At 37.6% G+C, this 23,654-nt stretch overlaps 1 protein-coding gene across 1 annotated transcript in view; it reads right to left on the bottom strand.

The window, feature by feature from the left end:
• Positions 1–23,654, bottom strand: part of CORIN (corin, serine peptidase) — a 115,914-nt gene that overhangs the window by 11,088 nt on the left and 81,172 nt on the right. The window contains exons 11-17 of the mRNA XM_058024979.1: positions 23,091–23,322; positions 21,484–21,629; positions 20,643–20,750; positions 16,310–16,423; positions 13,794–13,904; positions 12,961–13,090; positions 1,643–1,765 (exon numbers count right to left, since the gene is read on the bottom strand). Of these exons, the coding sequence (XP_057880962.1) occupies positions 1,643–1,765; positions 12,961–13,090; positions 13,794–13,904; positions 16,310–16,423; positions 20,643–20,750; positions 21,484–21,629; positions 23,091–23,322 (964 nt within the window). The remainder of the gene's footprint in view (positions 1–1,642; positions 1,766–12,960; positions 13,091–13,793; positions 13,905–16,309; positions 16,424–20,642; positions 20,751–21,483; positions 21,630–23,090; positions 23,323–23,654) is intronic.

The following is a 23,654-nucleotide window of genomic DNA, read 5'->3' as shown; positions in this document are numbered from 1 at the left end:
TAAGCCTTTATGTGTGCACTGCCTGCACTGTGCTGTTCCCTCCTATCAAAACTTTTTGATTTAGTGGTGTGTTTGTTAGTTCTTGGCCAAGTTCCCATTAGTCCAGAAGCCTGGCAACTCCTTTAAACATCCAGCATACTCCACAGCAGAAACCTTTTACATGCTGCAGGTGACACAGATGAATACACCCAGACTGCAGGGCTCAGGGGCACTTCCCAGTCATCTGCACTGGATGCAGCCAAAACAAAAACAGGCTCACCCTTCACGCACCCTTCCTCCTCAGCTTCTCACTTCTTCTTATCCATTTTCTGAATTCAGGGGGACTGGAAGATCTATTTCCTACATGTATTTTTCAATTATGCTATAGATTTAACAATAATCACTACTGATGTTTTCCCTCCTTTAACCTGCACTTTGGGCAAAACTAAATATTTTGTGACTAGAATTTGTAACTCAAGAGGCTCCAGATCCATTACTTCATATGTTTTCTAGCAGACCTCTTCCAAAAATGTCAAAAAGTACCTTGAAATTTCTGCTTTGGACTTTAGTGACTGAACAGAACAGAATTGTGGATCTGCCTTTAAATCTGGTCACAACCCAAGGTGTTTATTCTTGTATTACTCTGGAGAAAAGCATTTAGATACTTTTAGGCTAGAGACAAAAGACAGTGAGAAAGGAAAATCAACGAGTTAAAAAGACAACTTTCAAGTATCATTCAGTAATGCCCCTTCTAGATGAAAAACTATTAATTAACTTAAAGGAATGGGGAAAATACCAATGTAAAACAAAAAAGGTACAGAACTGAGATGTAAGAAAGCCAAATTAGGCCCTTGCAAGCCAATCTTTTTAGTTTTATGCCACTAGGGAATACTTTGAGTATAGAAAATAATGGAGCCAAGCAAAAGAAATGTCGATTTCTTCCTCAGATTTTTGTCTTCACACATATTGTATCTCTGCAGTTACTCAAGACAATCTTTTCTTGTGAAACACAAGGATTTTCTGTGGAAGAAGAATGTTCTGAAAGCTTCTGGGCATTTCAAAGGGAAATTATGAATGTGGTTTTTGAAGAATGCAGTTGCCCATGGGGATTAGGTGGCTCTCCCAGGTTTGCCCTGGATTTTTACTTCACTGGCTCTTCAAAGTCACACTTTGAATGTCTCAGCCATAAGATCCTGGCTTCTCATTAATAATTACCTCTTTAGTTGGGTTAATTAAAAGGAATCATCTGAAGCCAGAGCTAAGGAAACCTTCTGTAAGTGGATCTAGCCTCTAATGAAGGAGCTGTAGTTGCTCCAAATGAATGAATCCAGACTACTCAGGCTGCAGAGGATGGTAAGATGTGTCTGCAGATTTTGCTCTATAGTAGCTGCAAGACTTTCTTGCTCAGCAGAGATTTATCCAAGCTGTTTGGTCCAGGTGCTTCAAGGGCATCACCTCTTTATCACTCCAATGCTCTTATTCTACCAGAACGGGCCCCTGACACTAAAGTAATTGCAGAATGTATCTTAACAACTTACATGAGAATTTGCTGGGATTTATACACAGACACCATGGAAAAAAAAGCTTACCAGAGTTTGTCATCCTGCACTGGTAAGTGACCACTCACAGCAGTGAAATAGGTCTTTTTAAACCTGTTACTTACCCATTCACTAGAAGTGCATGTAAAGTGGATGCATTTTTATTCTTCCAGTCTGAGTGCAGATTCAGCCATTTTTGGTCCTGCATTTGCTCACTCTCTATTACAATTTCTGTTTTGGATGGTCCTCTGAAACAAATGAAAAACATTGATAGAATGTTACAGTTATGAAGGTGAAGAGACCCTAACATACCTATTTACTCTAAAGACACACATCTGACTGATATGGCAAAGCCAGGAGTGGCAGATATACAGTTAGGAGAATGAAATCACCCTGAGAAGGGAGGCCAGCCAACATGACTGTCACACTGCACTTCCCAACAAGAAGCAGAACTGGAATCAGGAACAGCAAGAACCTTCTGCTGGCATTTACTGTAATGCATACATTGATCCTCTTTCAACAGTTTCTTGTCTTCATATGGAAAAGAGGTAACAGAAAAAATACTTTCTTAGATTCCTGTAATTGGAAATCCATTAAAATTTAACAGTAAAGAGCAGTCTAGGCCTTGTTAATAAGGCCTGAGAGCATCTGTAAGTCCAAGCTGCCTGCTTTGCGAAACAGAACAAATCACTGGTGACAATGTCAAACAAACCTGTTCTTCTGCAGCAACCTAACAAGTACGTGAGGGTTAGAATGGTTCACCAGGAGATATTTCCATATATCCACTTCCTCAGCCTAGGTATTGCCTGATAGACTCAAGAAATTGCTATTTTATTATACCTTGACTGCCAAATGGAAAAAATAGAGCATTTCTAAATTACTTAACTTGTCATGCAGCTTTCCAGCACAGAACCATTCATGATTAGCCATCAATCCCTGTCAATGACAAGGACTTTGAAGCTGTGCTCACCCAAACACCAGTCAAAGGCCAAATTCTAAATCCTAACTCATGGAAAAGAGAATTAGAGAATTTCAGCAAAACTGTGATGTGTCCTTAAACTGGCCTCTGAACCCAGTCTCTCATGACAGTACCTGGTAATGCCAGCCAGGATATTAGCTTGTCTTTCAGTCCAATTCTCAATACTGATTATATTACTTTTATAAACAATCTTTACAAAACACCAGCACTCTTTATCCACGTGACTGCACAGGCTAACAGAGATCAAAGAATTGTGTTTAATGGTAAAGTTGTCAGTGTAACCATATGGAAATATTTTCAACACAGGTGGCAGAATAAACCAAACTTTGAGGTCACGGCCCTGGACCCTGCCTGTTACATGACTTATTTTTCAGAACCTTCTCTGGGCACATTAAGCAAATGTTATTCCATGATCTACTAACCAGAATGTGCAGGCATATGTTTGCTGCAAAAAGAGTTTTCCTTCTCCGTGCCTGCTTTTAGAATTCACATAAAGATCTGCTCTCTTCCATATTTCCCACCCTTTTCCCTACCAAACATGTGCAAACCTTTTTCTTACAATGACATTCTGCCTTATGATCTCTGAACAGTGATGTTCACCATTTCATAACTGTGTACAGTGGTATTTTATAAACTGGTAAATAGTATCTGATCTATAAAATATGTAACTCAAAAATGTGCAAAAAGGTGCAAATATCATGGCATTTGATTAATACCAAATACCAGATTTTTTTGATGCAGTTCTGGATTACAGATTACAGTGATGCTACAATCAGAATTATGGAGATATGTGCTTCTAAATCAAGGCAAAAACCTACAAAACACTTATATACCTGCATGAAATTTCATAGTTATTTTACTTAAATAAAGCAAAAGTCAAAAGATCATACCTATACCTTTTTTTATTTTACTTAAATAAAGCAAAAGTCAAAAGATCATACCTATACCTTTTTTTATTTTACTTAAATAAAGCAAAAGTCGAAAGATCATACCTATACCTTTTTTCTTTGGTGATCACTGTTTGATATAAAACACTCAAATCCAGGATACCTTAATTTATATCTACCAGGATACCTTAATTTATATCTTTAGAATGGCTTCTATAAACATTTATGTTCCCCCCTTGATGTTGCTTATAAAAGATTTTCTTTTAGATAGGCAAGGGCTGCCACTTGTCTCCTTTCATCTACTTAATGAGGAATAGCCAGAATGAAGGGGAACAAAGAGCCTCATTTCTAGATGAAGAAAGCTGGAGACAATGGTTAGCATTTGTGTAGAGACCAGAGCATTCTCAGAATCGCTAGAGAATGAGAGAACATGAGCTAAAAATCTCAGGAATAAAGATTCAGGCTGGTGAGAGTTTCTAAGTGTGAGACTTTCAGAGGGGCTGCTGAGCCAGGAGCACACATTACACCAGGGACTCTAAAGCACTCAGAGAAAAGGAGGGAGGCGAAGCAATGGGTACCCCTTTTACCAGCCCCATCCTGTGCTCCAGAAACACAGCAGACAGCAGGATCTCCTTGTCCCTCTTGGAGCTGTAGCATACACTTTCTTCTGAGTTTCTAAGACAACAAGGTTATATTGCTAATTACTTCTAGACATCAAGCTACGTCTTCAAGTTCAAAAACAGCTCTCCTGCCTGTTTTTTAGTTTAGTGACCTGTTGAAGTTGTAATATCTTTCAAGATTTCACGCCAAACAAATAAATACTTTTTTATTAAATGCTTTCAGAAGGCTCCTTTACTTCTCTTAGTTTTCTGTTTTCCCTTTTGGTTTGAATATACCATAATTGCTTTGCTCAGAAACTTGGTGTGGATTTTAAATTAGCGCTTTCAATTATTATCCTTTCTGGCAAAAAGGAAAATTGAAACAGTGTTTGTTGACTGAAACCATACATACTGGAAGACAGTGTGCAGTTTGAGGTACATCAGTTTAAGATGATATTTAGAAACTGGAAAGGATCACACAAATGGCTTTCAGATTTTAGAGGGGCCTCTGGCACTGACTCTTAAGGAGAGGTTGAGGGTACTGAACTTGGTTATTCTTGTGAAGAGGAAGCTGAAGGGCAATTCAGCAGCAACCTGCAACTACTCGAAGAGGAGTTAAAACATGACTGAAACAAATTTTTCTCAATAGTGCTGCATGGCATAACATGGGGAAACAGCCTTGACCTACAGCTTTGGAGACTCAGGGCACACAAAAAGGAAATCCTTTTCATTAGGAAGGTGAAGCAGCCCTGGAACAGAGAGCCCCATCCATCAAAGTTTTCAAGACTTGGCTAAACAGAGCAGTGGTTGAACTGATCTCATTTGGCAATAGGGATCAGTGCTTCAAGTGGGAGAAGGATTAGATGCTCTCCAGATGCCTGTTACAGTGAGGATTTTATTATTCTTTTGCACAATACAAACATACTGTAGTGACCAGAGCCTATGATGAAGAGCTAAATCTTAAAGAAGGCCAACAGTTACTAGATCAGACTTTCACACACCAGTGCATATTCAATATTACAGAACATTCGCTGAAGCACTGAATCACAGAAATAATTAGGTTGGAAAAAGCTCCGAGATCATCAGGTCAGTCTTGCTCCTTCACAGAAAGATGTCTGCTAGATCTAATGACCATCACAGGGCACATAAAATTCTAACATAGCTAATTCCTTTGATCTAAAAGTTTCCTTTAATCTAAGTCAATTCAAAATATTTAACAACCTATAAAATCAGTTACTTGTAAAATCAGGCAAAACATTTCAATTTGCAGTAGCACATTACTCAAGTAGGAATTTCCAACTTAAATTTTACTAATTTTTCAATTTTAACTTAAAAATTAGAATATTCCTTTAAAGAATTTAATTTCAAGCTAACGATTCTCTTATGTGTGTTTAAGAGAGAAATTTTTAGAATTAAGAGAGAAAAAGAGAACCTGGTCTGTGTTCTACATTAAAAATGTGCTATCAGTGGGGAAAAGTAATGTTTCATTAGATAAACTGTAAAATGGAAATATTTAATAAAAAGTTCTCAGAGCATTCTAGTCTGCTACCTGCTGATCACTGTGCACAGCAGTCAAAGTTTACAGTAAAAAATAACCATTATGACTTGCATACCAAATTATAACGAAAAAGCAGAACACAAACTAGAAGGCAGGGACTAATTTTAGGTTATGAAGCTCATCATTCTGTTTGTAACATATCTGGGATACTTCTGTTCAGCAATGTTTTCAATACCTTATTCTCCCTTTTCCATTTGGAAGAAGTTGTTCAAATTCATTAAACTGCAAGTTTAGGATAAAGTATAATCCATAAACTGGATTACTTCTTGCTTTCAGGTAACAGTGACACATGTCAGTTTACTTTCTGTAATTCCATTCTTGTAGCCTCATGCGAGAGCAGGTTTGAGAAAGGAAGCCTTGAGTTAGGCCAGAAGGCAATGGATCACTCACATATGGGCACTCATTTAAAGCAAATTAGGCCTCTTTCAGAGCTGGAACAGCATCTGTTTCCTGTCTGTACATACTGGTTTAAATCTTCTTAGTCTTGACCAGAATTCTCTAAAGCCAAGCTGTGCCATAGAATATGGAGTAAAACATCAAAACCTTCACTGTAAGAGTAATAAAATCAAAGATATCTGAATTTTTAAAGTGAAAACATACTGAAACATAGAAAATAGAAATTAAAAGTATTCACTGCATTGATAGAAAAAGAAAAAAAAAAGTATGATTAAATTATTCTTGAAATTTTTTGGTAGAAAGTTGATAATCACTGTGATATTTTCAGGTTTCAAAATCCCTCCGTCTTATCTCCTAGCTGATAAACTAGTCAAGTCTACAAAAAATGAGTTAACTCATAGTGCAAAAAAATTACTTGCTTGCTTTATCTCTGCATGCTGGTTTTGGCTGGGATAGAGTTAATTTTCTTCACAGCTAGGATGAGGTTGTGTTTCAGATTTGTGCTGAAAACAGTGCTGATAACAGAGGCCTGACTTTGCAGCACTCTGTTCTCTGACTCTGTAAATTACAGGTTTCATAAAGTATCATTCTGTAGCTAAACCTGAAAAAAGATGCTTCAGTCTGAAGTTAAAGCTTCAAATACAATCCTAATTTTCTTAGCTGGAAGTATTAATTCAACTTAAAATTTAATGTTAAGTCCTTCATTTAAAGTCAATTAGCCTTTAATTTTAAAAATTGGATGAATTTCAGAGAAAAATGTTGACTTAAAACAAAATTCTAGTTGTTTAATTTCAAAAATTTGAAACAAACAATTTGATTTTTCAACCTTTTTTCCCCCATAATGAAAGTATTCACTGAATTTGAACAAAATTCACTTGTTTCTTTCTTCAACATCATCCTTTACAGAATGATTATTCACTAAGAAATCTTCCCATAGTGTAATTTATGCTTGCTTTTTTTCAAGTTATGTAACATATTTATTCTTTTATTAGAATTTCTTCTTCTCTCATCTCTAACAGAACTTGAGAGCAACATTCTCATAGGCATTTTTACATTTTTGAGCTTACTTTTTACATCTGAAGCTTACACTGACATCATTTCACAAGCGAAGATCACCTTTGAAAGGACTCCTTTGAAAGTGTTTAATGATACAGGGTCTATATGCAGAGGGCATCCTTCATTAGGATGCTTGGTAGGAGTCGAGGAGAGGGTGTGGAGGTCAAATATGACTTTCCTGAATTACACAGCAGGAAGAGCCAACCTGAAGGAAGACCTGTTTGCCTGAAAGCTTGCCTGATAAAAGATGCTGTGTTTCTTGCAGTCCTTGCCCTTCTCAAACTCTTTAGTCACCTCACTAAATTATAGAATAGGCTGCTCAGAGTCCCATCCAAGCTGACCTTGAATATTTCCAGGAATGAGGTGTCTACCATTCCTCTGGGTAACCTGTTCCAGTGTTTCACCATCCTCATTGTGAAACATTTATTCCTTATGACTAGTCTAAATCTACACTATTTTAGTTTCAATACATAAGTCAAAAAAACTCCCAAAACCACTTCAGCTTGCAGATTTCAGAATAAATTTTCACTGCAGAGAGATTTATATCTGTTTAGTGTTAAAAGGAGTAATTCTGAATCTGGAAGCTCCTGTATAAAAAATGAAAGAAAAAAGGGGGCAGTAGATTTAAAATGTACAAGTTACAGCATAAAACAGTTTGAAAAAGGATTTGTGACCAATCATTAGAATAAGAACATTTCCTGGTTTGGTAGCATTCCTATTCCTATTTTTCTTTTAACCAATCACAGAATGGTTGGGCTTGGAAGGGACCTCTGCAGGTCAGGTATGGCCACCTATGGCCAACTACCCAGAAGAACATTCAGACAGCTCCAAGGCTGTTTGAGATAATAAAATTATGAGTAAGAATCATTTTACTTTTAAAAAAAAGAAAATACCCAATCATGGAACTAGAAAGTGTTATATGAGGGCACTGACCATATGTTTAATGACTGTTTGAAGAAACTGTCACGATTTGTCAGGAATCATAAGGCTGGAATTTCTTCAAAAACAGCCTTATCCAAATAATTATATTTTAAACTACATATGTACATGAAAGATGAGACATAATCTATCAGATATTAGTCTAGCACAACTTTAATACACTGAATAAAGTCTACATATTTTAACATTGGTCTATTATTGCTCCAATTTACTAGAACAGTCTTCCACATCTACCACAGCTCTATTTTCAGTAAAATTCTGTAATGAGTTATTAGTTGCCATTCTTAAAAAATTAAATGAAATGTAAAAATTTCCTATCTTTCTACATCATCTACAGGATTAACAGAACACTGTGACCATGGAAAATATGAATAAATTCAAGGCAGGTTAAGAGCATGTTACATTCTGTTGAATGGATCTAGAAATCTAGATTGAATGAATGAGTACAAATACTTCCTCTTTGGCAAGGAATTTGTTTCACTAAATGTCATGCCTATTCTTGGAGAAAATGAAGTTTCATTCAGAAGTTCAAATTTATTACATGAGTATTACAGGATTCTGGGGTTTGTTTTTGTTATGTTCTTTGAGCAAATAAAACATTAGCTGCGCTTCCATTATTCCTCTTGCAGAAATCATTACAGAGTAATTAAAAAAACAAATTAGATCATGTGAAAACAAGAGTTTGTTTGCCCAGCAGCTTGACTGCTAAGTTGTCAAATATTCAAGATCTTTATGCCAAAGACATTGAGTGAAAAGTACCAGAAAAGACAGAAAGCCAGGCAGCAACAACAAACTAGCCCACCCCTTTCATAAATACATGCACAGCAGATGCCACAGCAGAGGAAAGAAGGAAAAGGAGCTGCTGGTTTCAGTGGACCACCAGTGACACTGCCTCCAAGAAAAGGAGCAGCAGGCACAGGAAGAGATAACAGGAGATTTTTAAAAACAAGTAATTTGGTAGACAGCTGCAATTTTACACTGATACTAGACCAGAGCATGCCGGTGAAGTAAAATCTCCCCGTACTCTGCTGAGCACAAACTCTTGAAGTTTGTTGTATTTGCTCTATCATCCTAGAGCAGCCAAGGAAGACAAATTATTCCACTATATTTTCACAGAATGATAGGAACAACTCCACTACTGCCTTTATCAAATTTCAGAGCTGAGCAGACCATGCTTTTATGATTGCCATTTCATCAACAAATAATGTGGACTTCCAAGTACATGAAAAGTGGTTTTTTTTCAACTGAACATCATGACAAAATACATTCTTCCAACATTCTTCCAACATTCTGAACCTATGCAGTACACCCATCCTCAGCAGCACAGCCTCTAGAACACAACAGGACAGATGTGAGACTGAATGCTGTTCTGTTCTCTACCTAAGTTAACAGAAAAACCCATTGCCAGAGACTGCATTTAAATTCACTGTAATGAAATCTGGGCCTCAGTCAGAAGTTTCTGAATAAACTTATATGTCCTGACATAAAGAGGCAGTCAGATTAGGTGGCATGATAGTCCCATCTGGTTGTAAACTTTGAAACCTAAGACTTGAGCATTCCCAGTAAGCTCTTGGCATTACACACAAACAAATTTAACATCTTTTGTACTAGAGAAAAATGTAAGAACTGCTAAGATTACATGTTGCATAGCTTGAGCACCAGCCATCAATAGTCCAAAGCCTTTCAGACAATGCTTAGAACTTGTGGCTTTGTGGGATGTTGCATCATGCATCACACAACACATTCCACGAATGGTGCTATGAAAAACTGGAAAACCACATCGTCTGTGGAATTATAACTGGCAAACAGCCAGCAAAATTGCTTGCATTTTGTGAAATGGGCAGAATAGAATGAACTTTTCATGTTGCTTCAGACTGAAGGTTTGTATGTTCCAAACAGACACTGCTATTCTGTAAAATGCGTTACAACTATCCATTAAATTAACCTAACTTTAACCACTATCACTTCATTATCTTCATTTGTTTTTTTCAGATTAATTTAGCCTAAAATATTAAAATCTGTTATTTTTAAATAACTAAAATATCCAAAAGCTGTTAGAAAGACATTGCCTTTATATTTGAAACATTACCACCCTATATAGTAATTGGGAGTTTTTATTTGGCAAAGCACTAGATAGTTATTAAAAATAGTTTGCAGAGCTTTACAGAAAATAAAAATTCCAAAAGCTATCATTCATTGTAATTCCTGGTCTAAGGCATTAATAAGTCTTTAATTTGATATCTCACTCATAATATGCATTACTTTTCTGTAAAAATAAACAAAAGCGCTATTAAAGCAAAATCAAGAGTTGCTGTAAATAATTATTAAGTAAGTAATTAACAGCCACAAAACTGGGTGGTTCTGCAGTGTGCTCTAATATGGACAGAATTTGTACATTCACAGCTTTAATTTTCTGAAGGAGTAAAATGAAGCTGTTCCCATTAGGAATACTTGCAGAAAAGCACTGCATAAAACATTTCCTATTTATTTATTAATTTTTTTAATGTAAAAGGAGATGTTTTATCATTACTTGAGTTCTGTGCAATATACAGTCTAATTTACCTGCACCCTCAATGGTGAGCATAAAGAGCTTGTTAAAAACACCAATATTGTCAACCTCACATTCAGCCATTCTTGTTGTAAGTCAATTAAATAATTTATACAGGATGTAAATACTAAGAGATGAAGTTCATAGCTTCAGATCAGATTACACAGTGGCATGAAACTTCAATTATAGAGTCTTCCATTTTACCATATAGAAAACATTAGCCTCTGTGACATTTTCACTGAATCCTTATGCAATGTTAACAAAATAATTAAACAGCTGCATTGCTCATATTACTCCTTTTGGAAATAAAGAGTATTTAAGAACTGGAGTATATAAGAACTGATTTTGGAAATCAGTTCTAGTAATGCATCATAATTTTTGTTTTTCTTACGGCTTTTCAAAGCTAATTTACTGTATTTTTGGCAGTGCCACTCCACAAAAACTAGAAGAATAGCTAAGAAAATCAGGCCTCAGGTTACTGACAAAATGGGGCATTAAGAAAGGAAAGACAAACACTGATCTGGTTTTCTGAAGTACTGCAAGAAAGAATTAGAAATTAGTAGTGGAGTCAAACTGAAGTTGTAGACTTCAGAACTGAATTGACTTCAGAATTTCCTGCTGCCTTGACACAATTTCCTGTCCCTACCAAGAATATCTTTTAGAAAAATTAATTTTTAGAATATATCACCTTGTTATAAAATTGAGCTTTGAGATTTAGGAATCATTTTTGTCTCTTATGTTTCTTAAAAGCGCAGGATTGATGACACTGTTAGCAAGCATCAGTGACGAAGCAGGAAGGTGTAGGTGGAAACGCTGATTTCAGCCTAGACACACCCTTGAAAAATGGAGAGAATCAGAGGTGTTGTGATAGTTCAATACATTTTCATTTTCCCAGCAGCAAGCATCATGGAAAAGAGAAGCAAATTTTATGTTAGGACCAATGGCAAGGTGAACATGAGTCAGCAGTGCCCACACAGCCAGGAGGGACAACCCTGTCCTGGGGAGCATCAGGGACAGCATCACCAGCCAGGCAAGGGAGAGGATTGTCCTGCTCTGCTCTGCTCTGCACTGGGGTGGCCTCACCTTGAATATTGTGGGACGTTCTGGGTGCCACAATCTGAGACATTAAACTGCTAGAGAGCATCCAAAAGATGGCCAGGAGGATGGTGAAGGGACAGGAAGGGAAGCTGTATGAGGAGTGTCTGCGGTACTTGGTTACCTCTGGAGGGTAAGCAGAGGGGCAGACACCGATCTCTTCAATCTGGTGACCAGTGACAGGACTCAAGGGGATGGTATGAAACATCAGGGAGAAGTTTGGGTTAGGTAACAGGGAAAGGTTTTTCCTCCAGAGATGGCTGGGCACTGGAACAGGCTCTTCAGGGAAGTGGTCACAGCACCATGCCTGTCTGACTTCAAGAAGGATTTGCACAGTGCTCTCAGGCACAGGGTGTGTTTGTTGGAGTGTCCTGTGTAGGGCCAGGAGTTGGACTCAATGACACTGATGGGTCCCTTCCAACTCAGTATATTCTATCACTCCACAAAGCTTTATTAGGATGCTATATAAAGCTAAAGCAAAAAGATAATGCAAATATTATTTAGATACACTAAACTAGACAGAGGAGTATAAAATTGTGTGTTATAATGGCAGGCAGTCCAGTTTCAGGTGGTCTTCAATTCGGGGCATCTGTTAGAATGGATGCCAAGTATCCCTGCAGTGCAAGACAATACAGAGTACATGAAGTGTACTTAACTAACCCAGGGTCTTTATCCTCCTTTGAGAAAGGTACAAAGAATGTCAGTTTGTGTAGTGGAGAAAAGCTAACAGAAAAGACACCTCTTAATTCACACTGGCAAAAGACAGCCTTCTATACCATCAGATTTGCCTCTTCCCTGTAAGAGACAGCTGTGAATATCAGAGCAGCTGAACTTGTTTTTTATCCAACAGTTATATTTTGCATCGATTACTCCACAATTTAGTGTGCATGCAGTAAGACACTTAAAAGCTATTTCTTTTTCTGAGTTCCACACAGAAACCCTCTCTTTAACAATTTGTTGTCCAGAGATGCCCAAGTTAAATACATCCACTTGTCTAACCTACAGTATTTATTGCAGAATGCAAATAAATGAAGATGATTTTTCTTGTATTTCCTAAGTCTGCTTTAATTCTTTAGGAAGAAACAGAGTATTACATTCTGAGCCTCCGCAGTAACTGTTAGTGCATGTACTGAGCCTTGGCAAAACACCATTATCTCTTCAAAACACTCTTAATAACAATCATGCAATGTTTATAAAGTTGTAAAGGTGAAAGTGCCTAGATTTTAGTGAAATTCTGCCACAGTTCACAAAATTTCGTTACCTCTTTTCTCTGTGAACCATTTCCACACCAGGTCTAACATTGCAGTGAACAATGATAGTTCACATCTAACACCAGCACTCCAACTGTCCTAAGAAATCATCAAAGCTACAAACTACTGACCTTACCCTAAACCCATCTGATTGCAGGCCAGTTGGCTTAAGTTTTCTTGCCAGTCATCAGCACAAACATGGTTATCAGCAGCTGACCTGTGAACAGTCAGGAGCATCAAGGAATTCCTGGTTTTAGACAGTGTAACTGGAAAGAAAAAAGGAAGAAAACTTCAGTATTATTTCAAGTAGTTTTATAGATGGAAAACTGAAAACATGCAACTACATTCAAGATTCTTCCAAGTTGCTGGCACTTTTCCTAGCTTTACATGCTGAATAGCTATGCAACTTAAAACCAAGGCAAGTGTGGTTATCTGAACCTTGTTAGGAGTGAACAGCATGAGACACTGAACAGCAAAGGCATCGAGAGTGTAAGAATAAACCCAAATACTTCTAATTCACCAGCACAGATTCACATGGGTTGCTGATAGCCTTAATTTTTATAGCCTTAATCTAGTTAGATAATCTAGATAGAAAGACCATCACCATTTCTTCTCTCTTAATCTGTATAAAAAAATTCAGGAACTGCTTTTATCACAAGCAAAAAAGATTCTCATAAGGTCCTTCCAAATCTCAATGTCTTCTTAATCTCTCCTCTATCCACAATACTTTCCAGATTACAGACATCATTTGCACATTTTCTTGCTCTATCACTTTTCTTGTATCTTTGCACTGTGACACTTCACACTGAGCTTTTGCTTTCTCTTCTGCCTGCTTCCTTGCATGCTTTCCCAACCTCACCCCAGTCTTCTCTTGGCTAACAGAGGGAGCCCCTCTCCACCACTGTACTCTGAATTAAATCACCAGTGATTGCTACCATCACCCAAACACCACTTTGAGAAGAAACTTACCACAGTCCCATTCATCTGAGCTGTCAGTGCAGTCTGCCTGCCCATCACACCAGAGTTCACGGGGCACACACTCATGGTTGGCACATTCAAGTTCACTCTTGTCACAAAATGCTGCAAAGACAAAAACATGCTTCCTCCTGAGAAAGACATGATTGAAGTGAAATTCACATTGACATGGAAAATTGAGGAGAGTCAAGGTAGACACAGATCAGACTTATGGAAAAGGAAGTGAAGCAGATTTGCAAGAAAATTCAGCATGGATACCACTGATGCAGAAAGTGGTTGCTGCCATGCAGTGACTTAGGGCATTGCAATTCAGAGGGAAGGAAGAGCATCTATAAATGCAAGATCTGGGATTACTTAGTATCATTTGTGATCTTGTAATATGAAACCTGTCTTAACCTCTCAGAAGCTGTAAGAGAAAATACTGTTCTGTGCTTTTTAGCCGACTGATCCAAATTTGTTTAGTTCTTCATGGTTTTTGAAAAAAATATTTTACCACAATGAGTATCTATTTCCTCTCATCCACAGCAATTATATATTAATTTTTGAATTCTCCTTTGCTTTTGAAAATTTTGTATTTATTTTTATCTCCACTTTAGAGGTAGAGAACTGCTGTACTGATAGACATGCTCCAGTTCACAGCTGGTATCCTTACATATGGATTTCCAGACTCTGTTCAGTACGGGAACTACAATAGCTTACATTTACAAATGACTTCTCCTCCAACAACCTCCCTTCCAAAAGGCAGGCATGTAGAAGCACAGTAACTTCCTCACTAACATATTTCCAGCTTGTATAAACCCCATCATTAGGGAATTCTGAGACCTGGGGGAGGGCAGAGGGGGAGAAAATGCATGGAAGGGAGCTGCATTCAGTTGTGCCCATGTTTGGCTGATGTGCAGCATTTATACTGCCAATTTATACAATCCAAGCACTTATTTGCAACACCAGTACAAAAAGTGCACTCCATGGGGAAAACCATACAGATAGAGCAGGCAGTGCTGCCTACCCCTGGTCTTTCTACCTCTGGAATAAAGCATGCAAAACCAGAAAAAGCACTTTAACTCCACCTTCCAGAGAGAGCATAATTCAAAAACTGGAACCCCTCAGCTGGGAAAACTTTGCTTCCATTTTAGACTATTCAAGCCCCAAATTAAAAGCAGAGAGGAAATATACTCCGGTAATTATGAACTAGATTAACCTTAGCCCTTTGGTAATCTTTTCTCTGTCATAATCCTAATGTGGGATCACAAGTAAATCACTTTAATACCACATCCACTCTTTAGATTACAGCACAGAGCTTGGAAATTAAGTGGTATAATCTTTACAATGAAAGCAGATTAAGAAATGTTTTGTGAGCTTCAGCTTCCCAAAGAGAAACAAAGTTTGATCTAGCAATACACACACAGGCTGCTCTTCATTTTGGCAAACATACCCATAGGCTTCACTTAGGACACAAAATGCTCCTACCAACAGAACTCCAGAGACTCAGGAGCAACTTCTTTTAAATCACAAAACTATATCCAAACATCCCAGCAAAAATGACAAAATACCAGGTTTCCTCAGAGAATGAAAAATTTCAGTTTTCAGCCAACTTTGCCAACCAATGATCCCTCCTTTGTTGTGCAGACCTTCTCCCAGTATGTCTTTTCTGCTTCCTTGTGTTGGCAGCATGCCCACACACCAGTTTTCTCAAAAGAGGAGGATTCAGAAAGTGGAGCTAACCTCCCAGGGCACTCACTCCCAGCTCAGTATGCAGGGTGGGAGCCTGCAAAGCAGCTGCTGTGTGCAGATATTCCACCACTTCCCATCCCATTCTCGGATGGAAACAGAGGAAAGAGAACTGAGGGCAGCCCCCAGAGGGGAGCAGGGTGCAGGCTGCTCCCTGCCAGCACTCTGAACAGACTTGCACTGTGCACCTGGACTGTGTGCCCATGCCACTCGTGCACCCTCCTAAGCTCTGTATCTTGATGCTGTCACAGATTGGATTGCAGAAGGAACCTGTGGAGCCAAGCAGGGAGACAGAACCTAAGAAATGTCAATCAGGAAAGAAACTAAATAAGGCATTGTTTACAATAAAATGTAAGACATTTACCAAAAAACAGTTAAGTAGAAATCAAGGAAAAAAATGAGCAGTAGGCAGATATGAGCAATGTCTGTATGGAATGAAGTTAAAGAACCTGGGAAAAGAAGTCAAAAATCTACAAGGAAAAAAAGAACAACTCTACAAAGGCACAAGAACAAGGAGGGAGAAAGAGAAAAGAAAAAAAAGAAAAAGAGGACAAGAGTGACCAAACAGACAGCAAGGATCTCAGGATGTGAACAACAAAGAACAAAAGATGAGGAAAGAGGGAAATTGGTGCCACAGACAAACTGAAAGGGGAACTGAGGGAATGACTAAGTCTTTCTGCTATAGAAAGCATAAAGTCTTTTTACTTTGACTGATTTTGCACCTCAACATCCCAAAAATGTGATCAGCTTTTAAGGGAGTAACAAACTGCATGAGTCCTTACAGCAATTCTTTTCATCCATCATGTCAGGGCAGTCTGGGAAACCATCACAGATCATAGTGTGTTTGATGCACACCTTCTTCAAAGGACACTCCCAAAGACCCCTTTCTCTACAACCTGGAGGCAGAGAAGCACATTTCTGAAATATTTGTATGCAATATTGAATCAAATGCTTTCTTCCTTAAAAGTCCTGAAACGCACAAAATATTTTCACTTGCAATATAAATTTTAGAAGGTACCAAGAATAGTTACTAATGAAGAAATGGAAATAAGACTGGCACAGTGCACACTTGATAAATGGATCTAAATATTGTAACACTTCAAAATACTTCAGTGCTTTTGAAATAATAATTGTATTATGAGTGTCTATATCTATAATGGTTTGGGCATTAGCTCAATTAGCTCAAAACCCATACACCACTATTATTGAAATACATTTGCTAGTAATATAAGAACTTTTATAATTCTCAAGTCCATAGAAATTCCTCAGTCTTTCAAAAGCATATCCTATAAAAGCATGGAATCTCTATGAAACACTGTAGAAATACATGTTTTTTTTCTGGCAGTGCTGATGCAGAATTTAACACAGAATCAGAATGAAGGGTAGAAAGAGAAGTAATACAAAACTAGGTCAAAGTGCTTTGACAGAAAAATTCCTATTGGTCAGCTAGAGGAAATTAAGAATAGGCCAAGGTACATTTTAGAAAATAGTTTTCTCTTGTTTTATTCCACTTTTTATTTCCATCAGCTAAAAAAATATTTTATTGTGATATCAGTTTAAATACTTTGACATACTAATGTCCTGCATGACTGACACTCTGGTTTTATAGGAAGCCATAAAAATGACATATTGTCCTGACTAAGCCAGATTATTTGATTGCCTTGTTTGGCCTGCTCTATAGATGATACTTTTCATTTTAATCTAAGGGCAAACTCAATCGATAGCCCTGATGTTCACACATACAAATAATTCAGGCATAAATTTAAAAACAGTATTTAAAGCAGCACCTCTCTTTGCCTGGACCTGCAACTGTGAAAGCAGTAAGTTATAAGCAAATATATTGTTTCCAAGAAATTTTAATTCTGAAGTACATATTTTACAAATATGAACCACAGAATCCCTACTGGATTAATGGAAAAATCTGTTCAGGTTTTACCTGTACCTGGATGTGTGGGGTGCTTGATTTTGTTTAGATTTGAAAAAACATGTAAATAAAGGTTAAAGCCCAGAGAAATAAGCAGCCTTAACCTTTGAAACTAATTCCTCACGATCAAATAACTTTCTTGGGTACCACCACTTTCCAGGTCTCCTTCTTGACAATATTTCTGATAACTTTTGATGAAAAATTAATTGAAACAAAAAAAAATCTCTACTCTTATATAGAATAAGGAATTCAATTTTAGGATCTTGTTACGAATACGAAATAAAAAAAGCTTAAACTCCCCATAATTTATGAACCTAGCAAATTTTTAGCAGCGTTCACAATTCATTTAATACACGTTTCCTTTTCTCTTCATCACGCATCACAGTGTTACACTGTGAAGCTTACCAGGACTCTCCAAAACTAATCACATAGACAAATACAGAGACATTTCCCTATGAAAAATTCACTAGTTACTAAATTCAGTGTTCAAGTACACTGTTTTGTTGGTAGAGATCACCTACCACCATTTGCAGTATTTATATTTCCTCTCTAATTATTTTTGTCACATGCATTTTTAATTCAATGAAAGGGAAGTGAAAACAGAGCTAGGAAAACTTGTCTATATGTAAATTAACCCCATCTCAAAAATATATTTTGACAAGAGATATGGTTTCATATATGATCTTGCCTTCCTTCTTCTTCATAATATGAATGAAGTTACAAATTGTTGTCCATATATACATTTCCCACCCAATTATCATTAAATCATTAACATCAAGACCACCACATTTTTCTCTCACCTAAAATACTACAGGTCAAAACCCAGATTGCAGAAAATAGTGAGACAGTATTGGCCATGAATGTTATATCCTCAATTTCTTTAGTAGGTGTAGGATCCTGTTCTGCTCCCTGCCAGAGGCATTGCTCAGCAGCAGCAATTTAACACATTCAATTACAACCAACTATAATATTTAATACCACAAAATCTCGTGACACTTTTCATAATAATATTTTTTGAAATTACCTTCCCTGCACTTTATTGCACTCAGAAGTCTCACTTCCAGTAACCCCAGTCAAATTTTCTCCCCAAATCCCAGTGTGGATGGCACTAAAGTCTGAGGATTTCCGTGCAATTGCATGGCTGAGATGTCCTCTCACACAGCCCATGAGAAAGCATGGCAGGGATTGCTGACAGAAGGAGACAGTGGCTGCTGAATCCAGCTCTGCTCTGCATGGGGAGAGTACACCTCTTTGGAAGGTTCTAACTTATATTTTTTGGCCAGAGTAGTCTAAGCATAAGAAAGTTGCAGCTAGTCTTTTTCAGCCTCTTCCTGCCTGCATTGTAAAGCTGTTCCACATAGATCATTTAAAGCACTTCAAATACAAGGGTTTCAAATTAAACAGTCTGTCTTTTTTTAATGTTAGAAAACCAATTTAAAAGGATAAAGCCAAGAAAATTTGAGCTATCCATTTACACATGGAAAGATCATCAAGTTTTGATTTTGTCTTGCACACATGGAATATGAATAAGTTAGAAACAGCTACCCCTGGAGCTCTACAAGGACTTTTTGTTTTTCAGTAACAGTATTAGCCCTGGTCAATGTAATGTCACCCTGACAGCAGTAATTTGCTAGCTGATACAGTCTTCCATATTTATAGAAACTGATAAGAATTCTGCTGATTGCTTGTGACATTCTGTCTAGACTTTAGAGAGAGATCCACTCAAGAAACAAATGTTACATATTAGAACAATATTTCATATGTTAATGTCCAGTAGAACAAAATTATCCTAAAAGACACATAACAATTCGTTTTCTAAGGAGTTCAAAATTGGTGTCAACAAAAAAATATTTGGCAAGGAGGACAATTGAGACAATTGATTCAAAGTAAAGAGATGTCAAACTCTGAAAGAATCACCGTGACCATCAACTCTGACTTTCCTTTATAACACAAACAAGAGAATTACCTAATATTAAATCATATTTCAGAGAGCATAACCTTTTTTTTTTTATCCCTTTCTTTCTTTTTTACAGGGGTGGGGGGAAGGAAAGAAATAAAGAAAGAGGAGAGAGAATACAAGAATGATCTGGAGACTCCCAGAGACTGAGAATACATCACTTATTGGGGGTAAATGAACCCTTGGCTACTGCAAACATTAAAACAATCTGCTTTTTAAAAAGAAGCATTTTATAAAGCTGCTAAGATTGAACTTTAGCCTAGCTTTAGCTTTCTGGTGTTGGATTTTATTTTACTGTCTCTGAGTAGAAATTCTCTTATTGCCACAGTTTTGTTGTTCACATAAACTCTGCTTCCCACTTAACCCTTTCTCAGTTTAAAGAAAATACACAGGTTGTACAACTTAATCCTACTCTGCTGCAATGTTTTCCAATCCTTTGCTCATAAGCACACCTCTTCTCTAAATCCTTAGTGATGTATGATTAATCTCTTTGCCCCTAGGGATGCCAGGCCTGCATGCAGACCTCCATGAAGACTTCAGCTTAGTCAATTAATAAATATTTAGAACTCCTTTCTCTTTCTGAAACTGTCCTGCCAGCAGGTAAAAGGATATGTAATGAACAAGAGATTTCTTGATTCTTTCAGGCTCAATACATCCCCCTTAAGTTAAAAGTCAAAATCATCTATACTAAAAGTAAACTCAGAAACATACTGGGGAATAAATTCCAAGGGTTTATGCTTGTACTTGTAACTTGACCAATCTGAAAAAACATGCAGAATCCACTTCAGCAACGCAATACATCATAACGGTATCTTTTGTCTATACATCCTAATGAGAACATTATCATGTATAAATTTAAAACTGCATTTACAGATTCAAGACTTAATCTGCCAGGGAGTTACATTTTAGCTCAGTAAAGCCTTCAGCAATATGAAAATAATAAATCTGCAGAAATTTTTTAACTTGATTCTTTAAGGAATACTCAAAACATCGCAGAGTATGGTTGTCAGAATCTGAACGATCAGGTACCATAAATAGTATTCATGTTGATTAAGAAGGATCCTTGCTATATAGTATTTTTACAGATACTGTAAATATACTTTTAGACACACAAAAAGGGGGGGGTTCTCCTTCTCTGAACTCTTGTGCTACAATTCAAATAAGTGAACGAAAGCTGAAGCTCATTCTCCAGAGCTGCAGCTGCCCTCCACTGCAGCTGACAGCGCGTCCTTACCACAGCTGTCCTCGTCGCTGTCGTCCTCGCAGTCAGCCTGCCCGTCGCACCTCCGCGCCGCCAGCACGCACCGCCCCGAGCGGCACTTGAAGTGACTGGGGGAGCACTCTGCCAAGGACAACCAACAGGGACAAACAGCACTCCCTGAGACAAAGCTTCATCACGCCATGGGCCCTCACTTGTCACCCAGGCTCTTTCAGAAGGGTAAATAACACAGACAGAAAGCTTATGAGACTGGAATTATGTGTCAGGTGAGACTCTTCACAATTGCACCAGGAACGTGGTGGAGCAACATTTTACAGAGCTCTCCCTTCCATGTTGCTCTCTGTCAAATGTCATTGCTTTGCCAAATCACTGGCATGCAATGTTTAGACCATGGGTATGAATTTCCTAGCTACTCTTCTCACCATTGTGGTGGTGGTGTATTATGCATTGAAATAAGTATAAAAAAATTCCCAGGATTAAAAAAAAAAAAAAAAAGAAAAAGAGATTGACAATTATGTGTCTATTTCAACTAATGAAAACTGGTTATAACTTTCCATTAATTAACCCTTTCACTACTTCTGCCTGATCTCACAGTACCACTTTGGGACAAAGGAGTGGAACAGAGTTGGCAGATCTTTAAGGAACTCTTTCATTGAGTGCTAGCAATTCCCTGGAGCAAGAAATCAAGCAAAGAATTCTGCCAAGAGACTAGCATGGCTGAGTAGAGGAACTCAGTTTGGAATAATTTCCACAGTTTAAATATTAAAATTAAAGGGGACATATAAAAAAACCAAAGACCAGTGACTTTGGGAACCCATTTAAATCTCTTATTTGCTGTAATATATGTAGGAGGTACCTTCCACATCTTCATCTGGTGTTAGACAGGTTTGGTTATCTGAGTTCTCATCTGGAAACTGAGTGCAGTCTGTATCCTCTGGCCACTGCAGACCTACAATCCCAAGCACAGCCTCACAGCGCTCCTTAGACTGTACACATAATGTCCTGAGGAGACAAAGCAGAATTGTACCAAATAACTGAATGGCTCAGAAATTCACAGATACTAGAAGTTAATAATCCTAGCTGAAGATAAACATGAAGATCAAGAATAAAATCAGACAAACAGATGTTTTAATATGAAAAAAATACATATATCAAAGAATGCTATGATTGAAACATAAGTTACTGTCGCGCATTTATGTTATAAATAGGTTAATAACCAAATATAACTGCTCACAAATATGCTCTCCTCTGTAAGAGATGGCAGAGAACAATTTTTAAGAAGCACTAACTGCTCTCCTTCAGAGAAAAAAAACCAAACACATTTTGTATGAGTGAAATGCTACCTCTTCTGATTACGCTATCTCAGAAACCACAGGGCTTCAGAAGGTCAAAATATTTAAGCCTGCAAACAAAAGAGAGAAGAACTCCCCGGCAATTCAATAAAATTAAAACTTTGAGAAAAGCAAAGCTGAGACCAGCCCAGTCTTGAGGCTGTTGTCAGTTACAGCAACATAACACTTTCTTACATCTTCATCTGCTGTTAGACAAGTTTGGTTGGTCAGTCAGGAAAAGGCATGAATAAAGTCCTTCTGCAGCATTTTTTTAACCTTAAAAAAGATGGGAATCACTACAAAATTTGTTCAATCCACTGAGATTAAAAATCATCCACGGTTTCTCTCAAAATACCCACTGGCAAAGACTTCAAAATTACAAAGGTAAAAAGGCATAATAAAAAAATCCCCTAATGTTTGAAACATTTAGCCACTACTTTTGTCTGGGATCCTACTAGATTGAAAAATATTCAATCAAAGGATTCCCCCCTTTTTTTAAAATTGCTTTAATGTAATTTTAATTTGTCTTTATGTATTTTGATTATTTACACATCTTTCTTCTAGAGACAGTCCATTCAGGGAAGGCATCTCGTTCCACTCATTTTCCTTTGACCTTTTAATGAATTGAATTTTTTTATATTTTTTCACAGTGCCCTGGGTGAAAAACTGAAGAGTCCTGGCAAACAGGGCTGCATCTGGTTGCTGACTGCTCACCTGCACTGCTCCTCTGGGTTCAGCTGCAGGGCCTGTCCTGTTCTGTACACCTATCAATGGTCTGGATGCAGCAGTTTAGTGCACCATTAGCAAGCTTGCTGATTATACAAAACCAAGAGATGGTGTTGACTCTGAAGGGACAAGAGGCCTTTGCACTGGGTAATCATCAAGGACATGAAATTTAACAAGAACAAATGCCTGATACTGTACCTAGGGTTGGGTAGCACTAGGCACAAATTGGAGAGCAGCCCTCCAAAGAGGGACCTCCAACGCTGACCTGAGCATCCTGGTCAGCAACATCCTTTTCCTATAGAATTCCAAAGCAAAATTTTTGGCATTTTCAATGAAAGCATAAAACTGGGAAAATCTACTATGACAGACAGTCAAAAATTAAATGAAATATGGTTTAGCATAGTACCTGCAAGGTGGGATCCGCTGATTTGTATGGGGGTCACATTTTGGTACTAAGATTGTGCAGGCAAAAAACATCAGGTACTTGTAGCAGTTGGTCTGAACCAAAGCTGGGAAAAGGGAAGACTCCCAGCTGATCGAGGCTTCCTTCTGTGTCCTGTGGCCCAGGTAGTTTGGGTAATAAGTATAGTTGTAAGGCAAGTTCATACAAAGTTCCAGAGTAATTGGTTCACACTGACCTTTCACAGAGAGAAAACAAACAGAACCACAAATGGTGTGAGATTAATTAAATACAGAAGTAATTCCATACTTATTTAAGTAACTCCTTACTTATTTAAAATTTATCAGTCAGGGGATATCCTCTCAGGTTTGAGAAATTACAAGTTCCAGAGCTAGAGATCTTACAAGCCTATTCTTAACAGTAAAGGTGGGTTTGAACCCTGCTTACCTCATAACCCATTAAGATACTTTTATTTCCTTACTAATAGTCATTATCTTTCTGAGCAACATCTTAATGTTAAGGTGGTACAATAAACCATCCTTAAGCCAGCACAGAGTGTACTGTACACAA

This window comes from Melospiza georgiana, chromosome 5 (genome assembly GCF_028018845.1).
Source record: "Melospiza georgiana isolate bMelGeo1 chromosome 5, bMelGeo1.pri, whole genome shotgun sequence".
NCBI lineage: Eukaryota > Metazoa > Chordata > Aves > Passeriformes > Passerellidae > Melospiza > Melospiza georgiana.
Note: the sequence above shows the minus strand (reverse complement) of the source record. Positions and strands in the feature narration are given on the sequence as shown.